The sequence below is a fragment of the Bos indicus genome, chromosome 16 (assembly GCF_029378745.1).
Source record: "Bos indicus isolate NIAB-ARS_2022 breed Sahiwal x Tharparkar chromosome 16, NIAB-ARS_B.indTharparkar_mat_pri_1.0, whole genome shotgun sequence".
Taxonomy (NCBI): domain Eukaryota; kingdom Metazoa; phylum Chordata; class Mammalia; order Artiodactyla; family Bovidae; genus Bos; species Bos indicus.
This window is the reverse complement of record NC_091775.1, coordinates 6,339,917-6,353,310: the sequence shown is the minus strand read 5'-3', so window position 1 is coordinate 6,353,310 and position 13,394 is coordinate 6,339,917. Positions and strand designations below refer to the sequence as shown.

Here is a 13,394-nt window from a genome sequence, read left to right as displayed (position 1 = left end):
CTTCACTTTCAGTCTGTATGTGTCCCCTGTTTTGAGGTGGGTTGGCCATAAAGCTAGCCTTGGTAAATTCAAAAAAATAGAAATCATTCCAAGCATCTTTTCTGACCACAATGCAGTAAGATTAGATCTCAATTACAGGAGAAAAACGATTAAAAATTCCAACATATGGAGGCTGAACAACACGCTGCTGAATAATCAACAAATCACAGAAGAAATCAAAAAAGAAATCAAAATTTCCATAGAAACGAATGAAAATGAAAACACAACAACCCAAAACCTGTGGGACACGGTAAAAGCAGTCCTAAGGGGAAAGTTCATAGCAATACAGGCACACCTCAAGAAACAAGAAAAAAGTCAAATAAATAACCTAACTATACACCTAAAGCAACTAGAAAAGGAAGAAATGAAGAACCCCAGGGTTAGTAGAAGGAAAGAAATCTTAAAAATTAGAGCAGAAATAAATGCAAAAGAAACAAAAGAGACCATAGCAAAAATCAACAAAACCAAAAGCTGGTTCTTTGAAAGGATAAATAAAATTGACAGACCATTAGCCAGACTCCTCAAGAAACAAAGGGAGAAAAATCAAATCAATAAAATTAGAAATGAAAATGGAGAGATCACAACAGACAACACAGAAACACAAAGGATCATAAGAGACTACTATCAACAATTATATGCCAATAAAATGGACAACGTGGAAGAAATGGACAAATTCTTAGAAAAGTACAACTTTCCAAAACTCGACCAGGAAGAAATAGAAAATCTTAACAGACCCATCACAAGCACGGAAATTGAAACTGTAATCAAAAATCTTCCAGCAAACAAAAGCCCAGGTCCAGACGGCTTCACAGCTGAATTCTACCAAAAATTTAGAGAAGAGCTAACACCTATCCTGCTCAAACTCTTCCAGAAAATTGCAGAGGAAGGTAAACTTCCAAACTCATTCTATGAGGCCACCATCACCCTAATACCAAAACCTGACAAAGATCCCACAAAAAAAGAAAACTACAGGCCAATATCACTGATGAACATAGATGCAAAAATCCTTAACAAAATTCTAGCAACCAGAATCCAACAACACATTCAAAAGATCATACACCATGACCAAGTGGGCTTTATCCCAGGGATGCAAGGATTCTTCAATATCCGCAAATCAATCAATGTAATACAGCACATTAACAAATTGAAAAATAAAAACCATATGATTATCTCAATAGATGCAGAGAAAGCCTTTGACAAAATCCAACATCCATTTATGATAAAAACTCTCCAGAAAGCAGGAATAGAAGGAACATACCTCAACATAATAAAAGCTATATATGACAAACCCACAGCAAACATTATCCTCAAAGGTGAAAAATTGAAAGCATTTCCTCTAAAGTCAGGAACAAGACAAGGGTGCCCACTTTCACCATTACTATTCAACATAGTTTTGGAAGTTTTGGCCACAGCAATCAGAGCAGAAAAAGAAATAAAAGGAATCCAAATTGGAAAAGAATAAGTAAAACTCTCACTGTTTGCAGATGACATGATCCTCTACATAGAAAACCCTAAGGACTCCACCAGAAAATTACTAGAACAAATCAATGACTATAGTAAAGTTGCAGGATATAAAATCAACACACAGAAATGCCTTGCATTCCTATACACTAATAATGAGAAAACAGAAAGAGAAATTAAGGAAACAATTCCATTCACCATTGCAATGGAAAGAATAAAATACTTAGGAATATATCTACCTAAAGAAACTAAAGACCTATATATAGAAAACTATAAAACACTGGTGAAAGCAATCAAAGAGGACACTAATAGATGGAGAAATATACCATGTTCATGGATTGGAAGAATCAATATAGTGAAAATGAGTATACTACCCAAAGCAATTTATAGATTCAATGCAATCCCTATCAAGCTACCAACAGTATTCTTCACAGAGCTAGAACAAATAATTTCACAATTTGTATGGAAATACAAAAAACCTCAAATAGCCAAAGCGATCTTGAGAAAGAAGAATGGAACTGGAGGAATCAACCTACCTGACTTCAGGCTCTACTACAAAGCCATAGTTATCAAGACAGTATGGTACTGGCACAAAGACAGAAATATAGATCAATAGAACAAAATAGAAAGCCCAGAGATAAATCCACGCACATATGGACACCTTATCTTTGACAAAGGAGGCAAGAATATACAATGGATTAAAGACAATCTCTTTAACAAGTGGTGCTGGGAAAACTGGTCAACCACTTGTAAAAGAATGAAACTAGACCACTTTCTAACACCATACACAAAAATAAACTCAAAATGGATTAAAGATCTAAACATAAGACCAGAAACTATAAAACTCCTGGAGGAGAACATAGGCAAAACACTCTCCGACATACATCACAGCAGGATCCTCTATGACCCACCTCCCAGAATATTGGAAATAAAAGCAAAAATAAACAAATGGGACCTAATTAACCTTAAAAGCTTCTGCACATCAAAGGGAACTATCAGCAAGGTGAAAAGACAGCCTTCAGAATGGGAGAAAATAATAGCAAATGAAGCAACTGACAAACAACTAATCTTAAAAATATACAAGCAACTCCTCCAGCTCAACTCCAGAAAAAATAAATGACCCAATCAAAAAATGGGCCAAAGAACTAAATAGACATTTCTCCAAAGAAGACATACAGATGGCTAACAAACACATGAAAAGATGCTCAACATCACTCATTATCAGAGAAATGCAAATCAAGACCACTATGAGGTACCGTTTCACACCAGTCAGAATGGCTGCGATCCAAAAGTCTACAAATAATAAATGCTGGAGAGGGTGTGGAGGAAAAGGAACCCTCTTACACTGTTGGTGGGAATGCAAACTAGTACAGCCACTATGGAGAACAGTGTGGGGATTCCTTAATAAACTGGAAATAGAACTGCCTTATGATCCAGCAATCCCACTGCTGGGCATACACACTGAGGAAACCAGAAGGGAAAGAGACACGTGTACCCCAATGTTCATCGCAGCACTGTTTATAATAGCCAGGACATGGAAGCAACCTAGATGTCCATCAGCAGATGAATGGATAAGAAAGCAGTGGTACATATACACAATGGAGTATTACTCAGCCATTAAAAAGAATACATATGAATCAGTTCTAATGAGGTGGATGAAACTGGAGCCTATTATACAGAGTGAAGTAAGCCAGAAGGAAAAACACCAATACAGTATACTAACGCATATATATGGAATTTAGAAAGATGATAACAATAACCCTGTGTACGAGACAGCAAAAGTGACGCTGATGTATGGAACAGTCTTATGGACTCTGTGGGAGAGGGAGAGGGTGGGAAGATTTGGGAGAATGGCATTGAAACATGTAAAATATCATGTATGAAACGAGATGCCAGTCCAGGTTCAATGCACGATACTGGACGCTTGGGGCTAGTGCACTGGGACGACCCAGAGGGATGGTATGGGGAGGGAGGAGGGAGGAGGGTTCAGGATGGGGAGCACATGTATACCTGTGGTGGATTCATTTTGATATTTGGCAAAACTAATACAATTATGTAAAGTTTAAAAATAAAATAAAATTAAAAAAAAAGATGAACATAAATTATCACATTTTATCTTTCACAGAAGATTTCTCGTAAATAGATGTCCACTGCCTTGGGTTAACCTGTGTTCTAAAAAATCATTTAACATTTGAATCATTTGTCTTCTTCTGTTTGTAAGTCAGTAGTAATTAAGTAAAAATTAGTTGTCTGGTGCCTGGAACACTTGAGATTTATTATCTAAAATAGATTAGAATCCTATGGAGAAAATTAAAGCAATAATAAAAACCATTTTATTTCAAAATAAAAAAAAATAAAATAGAGAGAGACAGAGACTTACTTGAAGAAATAATAGCTAAACTTTTCTAACCTGGGGAAGGAAAGAGACACTCAGGTCTAGAAGTCAGACAGTCCCAAAAAGAGATGAACCTGAAAAGGTCCATACCAGGACACATTATAATTTAATGGAAAAAAAATTAATAATGTTGTTGTTCCAAAGTAAATGGCAATGGGATCATACTTATCAATAATTACCTTAAGTGTAAGTGGGTTGAATTACCCAACCAAAAGACAAAGACTGGCTGAATGGATGCAAAAACAAGACCCCTATCAGATCAGATCAGATCAGTTGCTCAGTTGTGTCCGACTCTTTGCGACCCCATGAATCGCAGCACACCAGGCCTCCCTGTCCATCACCAACTCCCGGAGTTCACTCAGACCCCTATATATGCTGTCTAAAAGAGACCCACCTCAAAACAAGGGACACATACAGACTGAAAAAATATTTCATGCAAATGGAGGCCAAAAGAAAGCAGGAGTAGCAATGTCAGATAAAATAGACTTTGAAATAAAGGCCATGAAAAAGACAAAGAAAGACACTACCTAATGATCAAAGGATCAATCCAAAAAGAAGATATAACATTATAAATATATATGCACCCAACATAGGAGCAGCTCAATACATAAGGCAAATGCTAACAAGTATGAAAGGAGAAATGAACAATAACACAATAATAGTGGGAGATTTTAATACCCCACTCACACATATGGACATGTCATCCAAACAGAAAATTAGCAAGGAAACACAAACTTTAAAGGATACAATGGACCAGTCAGACCTAATTGATATCTGTAGGACATTTCACCCTCAAACTGTGCATTTCACCTTTTCCTCAAGTGCACAAGGACCAGTCTCCAGGATACATCACATCGTGGGCCATAAACTTAGCCTTGATAAATTCAAAAAAATTGAAATCCTTTCAAAGATCTTTTCTGATCACAATGCGGTAAGATTAGATGTCAACTACAGGAAAAAGAATAAGTAACACGATTCTTAATAACCAACAAAATAATGGAAGAAATCAAAAAGGAAATAAAAATATGCATAGAAACAAATGAAAATGAAAACACAACAACCAAAGACATATGGGAATCAATAAAAAGAATGCTAAGGGGAAGGTTCATAGCTTTACAAGATTACCTCAAGAAATAAGAGAAAAATAAATATCCTAACTTTACACCTAAAGCAACAAGAAAAAGAAGAACCCCAGGGTTAGTATAAGGAAGGAAATCATAAAAATTAGGGCAGAAATAAATGAAAAAGAAACAAAGAAGATTATAGCAAAAATCAACAAAACTAAAAGCTGGTTCTTTGAGAAGATAAATAAAATAGACAAACCATTAGCCAGACTCATCAAGAAAAAAAGGGAGAAGAATCAAATCAATAAAATTAGAAATGAAAATGGAGACATCACAACAGACAACACAGAAATACAAAGGATCATAAGAGTCTACTATCAGCAACTATATGCCAATAAAATGGACAACTTGGAAGAAATGGACGAATTCTGAGAAAAGTGTAACCTTCCAAAATTGAACCAGGAAGAAAGAGAAAATCTTAACAGACCCATCACAAGCATGGAAATAGCACTGGAATCAAAAATTTTCCAACAAACAAAAGCCCAGGACCAGATGGCTTCATAGGTGAATTTATCAAAAATTTACAGACGAGCTAACACCTATCCTTCCCTGGTGGCTCAGAGGGTAAAGCATCTGCCTGCAATGTAGAAGACCTGCATTCAATCCCTGGGTAGGGAAGTTCCCTTGGACAAGGAAATGGCAACCCACTCCAATACTCTTGCCTGGAAAATCCCACACAGTCCATGAGGTCGCAAAGAGTCAGACAGGACTAAACAACTTCACTTTCACTTTTCTTTTCAACACCTATCCTACTCAAACCTTTCCAGAAAATTACAGAGGAAGGTAAACTCCCAAACTCATTCTGTGAGGCCAACATCACCCTAATTCCAAAACCAGACAAAGATGCCACAGAAAAAGAACACTAAAGGCCCATATCACTGATGAACACAGATGCAAAAATCCTTAACAAAATTCTAGCAATCAGAATCCAACAACATATTAAAAAGATCATACATCATGACCAAGTGGGCTTTTTCTCAAGGATGCAAAGATTCCTCAATATTCACAAATCAATCAATGTAATACACCACATTGATAAAATGAAGGAAAACAACACACATGATTATCTCAGTAGATTCAGAGAAAGCCTTTAACAAAACTCAACATCCATTTATGATAAAAACCCTCCAGAAAGAAGGCGTAGAAGGAACATACCTCAACATAATAAAAGCCATATATGATAAACCCACAGCAAACATTATCCTCAGTGGCAAAAAATTGAAATCATTTCCCCTAAAGTGAGGAACAGGACAAGGGTGCTAATGCTCACCACTACTATACAACAGAGTTTTGGAAGTTTTATCCACAACACTCAGAGAAGAAAAGGAAATAAAGTACTCCAGATTGGAAAAGAACCAGTAAAACTCTCATGGTTTGCAGATGACATGATCCTCTACATAGAAAACCCTAAAGCCACCATGAGAAAATTATTAGAGCTAATCAATGAATATAGTAAATTTGCAGGATATAAAATTAATACACAGAAATCCTTTACATTCCTATATGCTAACAATCAGAAAACAGAAAGAAAATTTAATGAAACAATCCCATTCACCACTGTGATTAAATGAATAAAATACTTAGGAATAAATCTACCTAAAGAAACAAAAGACCTATACATGGTAAGCTATAAAACACTGATGAAGGAAATCAAAGATGACACAAATAGATAGAGAAATATACTATGTTCCTGGATCGGGAGAATCAATATACTGAAAATGAGTATACTACTCAAAGCAATCTATAGATACAGTGCAATCCCTATCAGTCTCCAACAACATTTTTTTCACAGAACTAGAACAAATAATTTCACAATTTGTATGGAAATACAAAAAAACCTTGAATAGCCAAAGCAATCTTGAGAAAAAAGAATGGCACAAAAAACCTCGAATAGCCAAAGCAATCTTGAGAAATAAGAATGCACTGGAGGAATCAACCTGCCTGACTTCAGACTATACTACAAAGCTACAGTCATCGAGATAGTATTGTACTGATACAAAGCCAGAAATATAGATCAATGGAACAAAATAGAAAGCCCAGAGATAAATCCATGCACCTGTGGACACCTTATCTTTGACAAAGGAGGCAAAAACATACAATGGAGTAAACACAATCTCTTTAACAAATGGTGCTGGGAAAAGTGGTCAACCATCTATAACAGAAGAAAACTAGAAAACTTTCCAACACCATACACAAAAGTAAACTCAAAATGGATTTAAGATTTAACATAAGATCAGAAACTATAAAATTCCTTGAGAAAAACTTAGGCAAAACACTCTTTGACATAAATTACAGCAAGATCTTCTGTGACCCACTTCACTGAGTAATGGAAATAAAAGCAAAAATAAACAAATGAGACCTAATTAAAGCTAAAAGCTTTTGCACAACAAAGACAACTCTAAGTAAGGTGAAAAGACAGCCTTCAGAGTGGGAGAAAATAATAGCAAATGAAGCAACTTACAAAGAACTAATCTCACAATCATATAAACAACTCTTGCAGCTCAATACCAGAAAAACAAACGACCGAATCCAAAAATGGGCCAAAGCACTAAGCAGACATTTCTCCAAAGAAGACATACAGATGGCTAACAAACACATGAAAAAATGCTCAGCATCACTCATTGTCAGAGAAATGCAAATCAAAACCACAGTGAGGTACCATCTCCTGCCAGTCAGAATGGCTGCTATCTAAAAGTCTAATGCAGGAGAAGGTGTGGAGAAAAGGGAACCCTCTTACACTGTTGGTGGGAATGCAAACTACTACAACCACTATGGGTAACAGTGTGGAGATTCCTTAAAAAAATTGAAAACAGATCTGCCATATGAACCAGCAGTCCCACTGCTGGGCATACCCATTGAAAAAAACAGAATTGAAAGAGACACATGTACCCCAATGTTTGTTGTAGCACTGTTTACAATATCTAAGACATGGAACCCACCTAGATGTTCATCAGCAGACGAATGAATAAGAAAGTTGTGGTACATATGCCCAACAGAATATTTCTCAGCTATTAAAATGATTGCATTGGAATCAGTTCTAATGAGGTGTATGAAACTGGAGCCTATTATACAGAGTGATATAAGCCAGAAAGAAAAACACCAATACAGTATATTAATGCATATATATGGAATTTAGAAAGATGGTCATGATGACCCTATATGCAAGACAGCAAAAGAGACACAGATATAAAGAACAGACTTTTAGACTCTGTGGGAGAAGGCGAGTGGGGGATGATTTGATAGAATAGCATTGAAACATGTATATTACCATATGTGAAATAGATCCCCAGTCTAAGTTCGATGCATGAAACAGGGCACTCAAAGCTGGTGCACAGGGACAACCCAGAGGGGTGGGATAGGGAGGGAGGTGGGAGGGGGGTTCAGGATGGGGGTACACCCATGGCTGACTCATGTCAATGTATGGCAAAACCCACCACAATATTGTAAAGTAATTAGCCTCCAATTTAAATAAAACATTAATTAATAGAAAGTTGTTGTTCAGTTGCCAAGTCATGTCCAACTCTTTGCGACCCCATGGACTGCAACATGCCAGGCTTTCCTGTCTCTCACCATCTCCCAGAGTTTGCCCAGGTTCATGTCCATTGAAACGGTGATGTCACCCAACCATATCACCCTCTGTCACCCTCTTCTCCTTCCTGAGAAAAGGCAGTAGTTACCTACAAGGAGACCCTTACAAGTATCAACGTCTTCTGAAGAATATTTTTTAGGTCATAATGGACTGGCACAACATATAGAAAGTAATGGAAAAAACTTGCAGCCAAGAGTACTGTATTCAGGAAAACCATATTGAAACCATACTGTGATGTCCCTTCACACATATCATAATGGCTACCATGAAAAGGACAACATCAAGTGTTGTCAAAGATGTGGAGAAAAGGGAATCTTTGTGCACTGTTGGTGGGATTGTAAACTGGCAGAGTTGCTATGAAAAAGAATGTGGAATTTCCTTTAAATTTTAAAAGTAGAACTGCCATGTGATCCAGCTATTCCACTACTGGATATTTATTCATAGGAACCAAAAACACTAATCTAAAAAGATTATGCACTCCAATGTTCATTGCAGTATTACACACAATAACCAAGGTATGGAGGCCACCTAAAGAGTCCACTGATATATAAGTAGATAAAGAAGGTGTTTTATACATACAAACAATGTGAACTATGACTGAGCCATAAAATATGAAACATTTCCATTTGCAGCAACGTGGATGTGTCTAGGAAGTATTTATTCTAAGAGATGTAGGTGAGATAGAAAAGGACAAATGACACATGATTTCACTTATTTGTGGAATCTAAAAACAAAAGGAAAACAGGCTCATACAGATACAGAAAATTAGTGAGTTGTTGCAAGAAAGGAGGAGGGGGTTGGCAAAGTAGGTACAGGGGATTTTGAAGTACAAACTCCAGTTATGCAATAACGAAGGCAGGGGGATGTAATATACAGCATACAAATATGGTCAATAATATTGTAATACATTTGTTAGGAACTATTGCTACTAGACATACTGGTAGTCATTTTATAATGCATGTAAAAGTAAAAGCATTTTGTAGCCCATTTGAAGCTAACATACTGTTATACATCCAACATTTCAATAAGACATTCATTTCAAAAAGGATGAAGGGGCACATGGAACAAGTGGTAGTAGCATAGTGTTTATGGAGACAAATAGCTTGCAAGTTTCAAATATCTGTCAGTTTTAGAATTCTGTAAATTGTTCTGAGTATTCTTTTCTTTTTATTCTTATTTTAAAATCCAAAGTAATATTTGATTGTACTAACATTTTTAATTTAAAGATTATATTTGTACTTTACTCTTTGACCTCTGTACTTCATACAGAAAAAATTGGATGTTCTCAACCACCTCAAATAGACCATGGAACCATTAACTCATCTAGCTCTGCAGAAGAAAGGAGAGAAATACATGAACAAAAGCTGTATGCACATGGCACTAAGTTAAGTTATACATGTGAAGAAGGCTTCGAGATATCTGAAAATAATGTGATAATATGCCACATGGGAAAGTGGAGCTCTCCACCTCAGTGCGTAGGTGAGGACACTAGGCAAACCAAAATCTATTTTCAGTATCATTCATTAAAACTAATCAATTGTCATCAAAGTCATGAGACTTGATCCTTTAGTTTTCTAAATATATCAAGTAACATCTATTTATAGGTCATTTATATTAAAATAAAATGTATATATTTATACATTAAATCAAATTTGACATAAAATTAATCACTTTGTTATTAATAATTTTGTTAGTTCTATAGAGAATTGCTTTTCAACTTGGCAATTATTTTGTATTAACACTAGATATGCAATAAAATTAAACCTAACTATTATATTCATAAACCTGTTTATATTCCTATCTATCTAAGATTCAAAAAAGTGTCCTATGTCTTCCCTAAAATGTCCCTTTTAATGTCTTACAATATATAGTACTTTTCCTAAGTACTTTTCCTAAGTGTGGAGTCTCAATGTGTTTTTCTTTTATTACTCATGATTGGTTAGAGCAGCACTGATGATTTCTTTCATATATTGGTAATTTCAGTTTCAAGTTCTTGCTCAAGTGGACACACACCAGACTGGTAATTTTAAGAAAAATTTGTGCACTTTCCTCCCATGTCATGGAAGTTCCTGTATAATGATTTATTATTTTCAAGTAAAACTACCAAATATGTTGACCAGGACATCAAATTAAATTTCCAAGTTAGCAAAACATGAAATCATTATTTCATTTCTTCCCAGGACTTCCTTGTGGACTTCCACCTTATATTCAGAATGGTGTTATATCTCACAAGAAAGACAGTTACCAATATGGAGAAGAAGTTACTTATGACTGTGATGAAGGGTTTGGAACTGATGGACCTGCATCTATAAGATGTTTAGGAGGGGAATGGTCTCGTCCGCAAGATTGCATAAGTATAGTATTTTTCCTTTTTTTCTAAAGCTGACAAATATCTTTTAATTCAAAGCATAAATGGCCCAAATATGAAATTAAGCAGTAATTCTAGAATTTAACAAGGTACCTATGAAAAGTTCTGAATTCTGGTAGAGGATTAATAACCCTAGAAATAATAAAAGTTTGATTTGTTGTTGTAGTTCAGTCATTCAGTCGTTTCTGACTCTTTGCAACCCTATGGACTGTAGCAAGCCAGGCATCCCTGTCCTTCACTGTCTCCTGGTGTTTGCTTAAACCAATGTCCATTGAATTGGTGATGCCATTCAACCATCTCATTGTTTGTTGTCCCCTTCTCTTCCTGCCCTCAATCTTTCCCAGCATCAGGGTCTTTTCCAATAAGTTGGCTCTTCGTATCAGGTGAACAAAGTATTGGAGCTTCAGCTTAAGCATCAGTCCTTTGAATGAATATTCAGGGTCGATTTCTTTTAGGATTGACTGTTTTGATCTTGCAGTCGAAGGTACTTTCAAGAGTCTTCTCCATTACCATAGTTCAAAAATATCAATTCTTTGGAACTCAGCCTGACTCTTCTTTACTATCCAACTCTCAAATCATACATGACTACTGGAAAAGTCATAGCTTTGGCTAGGTGGAGCTTTGTTGGCAAAGTGATGTCTCTGCTTTTTAATATGCTGTTGAGGTTTGTCATAGCTTTTCTTCTAAGGAGCAAGCGTCTTTTAATTTCATGGCTTCAGTGACCATCCACAGTGATTTTAGAGCTCAAGAAAACGAAGTCTGTCACTGTTTCCAGTTTTTCCCCATTTATTTGCCGTGAAGTGATGGTACCGGATACCATGATCTCCATTTTTTGAATGTTGAGTTTTAAGCGAGCTTTTTCAGTCTCTTCTTCCACCTTCACCAAGAGGCCCTTTAGTTCCTCTTTACTTTCTGCCATTAAGGTGGTGTCATCTGAGGCATAGCTGAGATTATTGGTATTTCTCCTGGCAATCTGGATGCCAGCTTGAGCTTCATCCAGCCAGGCATTTTGTATGATGTACTCTGCATTTAAGTTAAATAAACGGGATGACAATATACACCCTTGAAGTACTCTTTTTCCAATTTTGAGCCAGTCAATTGTCCGTGTCCGGATCTAACTGTTACCTCTTCACCTGCATAGTTTTCTCAGGAGGAAGGTAAGGTGGTCTGGTATTCCCATCTCTTCAAGAATTTTCCACAGTTTGTTGTGATCTACACAATCAAGTGCTTTAGTGTAGTCAATGAACAGAAGTAGATGTTTTTCTGGAATTCCCTTGCTTTTTCTGTGATCCAATGGACGTTGGCAATTTGATAACACTAAACTATCTCTTTCACATCATCTTGGGTTCAGTTTGAATATCCTCTGATATACATCTCAGATTTCTGGTCTCTGTTCCTGTACTATGGCTGAACTCTGCTCTTATCACTACTCAGTTGTTGTTAATTTGTCAATCATTTCTTTGTAATATGCAATTTTCTAAGACATTTAACATAACTCAAGGTAACATATTTTGATAAAAGCAAAAATAGAAACATTCATAATTTAGGTGGGCTTTCATGCGAGAAGATACCTTAAATTTGAGAAGTATGCAGCTCTACCTCTTAGAATGTCATCATTCCCATGTTGTATTTTTGATAATATAGAGATGGTCAATGTGACATATCAAGATTTCTGACATTTGTCTCAAGGTATAAGAGAAATGCTGTAGAATATTCATTGGTTTGATATGTAATTATTTATTTTCTGGAATATAATCAGTGGTCACTATGAATCTTTAAAGATGTACTAAACAAATGCATATTCTTTTTTCTTTCAGGCACAAATTGTGTTAACTTGCCCACCTTTGAGGATGCTGTACTCACAGATCAGGAGAAGGATTTCTATAGGTCAGGAGAACAAGTGGCTTTTAAGTGTCTATCATATTATCAGTTGGATGGATCTAATACTATACAGTGTATTAAGAGCAAATGGATAGGAAGGCCAGCATGCAGAGGTACTTTGGTAAAATTTTTAAATTTATATAAGTATCTGAAATAATATAATGTAGAAAATTGCCTCCACTATCATTAAATGGACATAGATTACTTTTAGGCCAGGTCAAAACCAGTTTGTGCCTGAACATAAAAAGGGATAGACTTGTGTTCCCAGTGTTTGGTGTTGTAGCCCAATAGTTCTCAAAGCACAGTCCTGGAAGAGCATTCTCAGCAAATTCTGTAAACTGTTATATGCAAGCAGATTCACAGGCTCACTCAGACTTGTTGAATCTAAACCTCTGGGGCTGCAACTCTGACAATGTCTTGATGATTGCCAAGGAATTCTGTGTGTATTTCAGTTTAGGACCCATGGCTACAGCCTCTTGTAGTTACAGCCTCTTCATCCCCTGAATCACACTGAAAAATGCACATCATTGATGGTGA

The 13,394-nt window shown here is 36.2% G+C and overlaps 2 protein-coding genes across 2 annotated transcripts in view; both read left to right on the top strand.

Annotated features, from left to right (window-relative positions):
• Positions 1-13,394, top strand: part of LOC109570108 (complement factor H-like) — a 377,373-nt gene that overhangs the window by 65,637 nt on the left and 298,342 nt on the right. The window lies entirely within an intron of this gene.
• LOC139176526 (complement factor H-like) overlaps positions 1-13,394 on the top strand; it is a 44,897-nt gene that overhangs the window by 18,440 nt on the left and 13,063 nt on the right. The window contains exons 8-10 of the mRNA XM_070768848.1: positions 9,878-10,087; positions 10,789-10,962; positions 12,794-12,970. Coding sequence (XP_070624949.1) covers positions 9,878-10,087; positions 10,789-10,962; positions 12,794-12,970 — 561 coding nt within the window. The remainder of the gene's footprint in view (positions 1-9,877; positions 10,088-10,788; positions 10,963-12,793; positions 12,971-13,394) is intronic.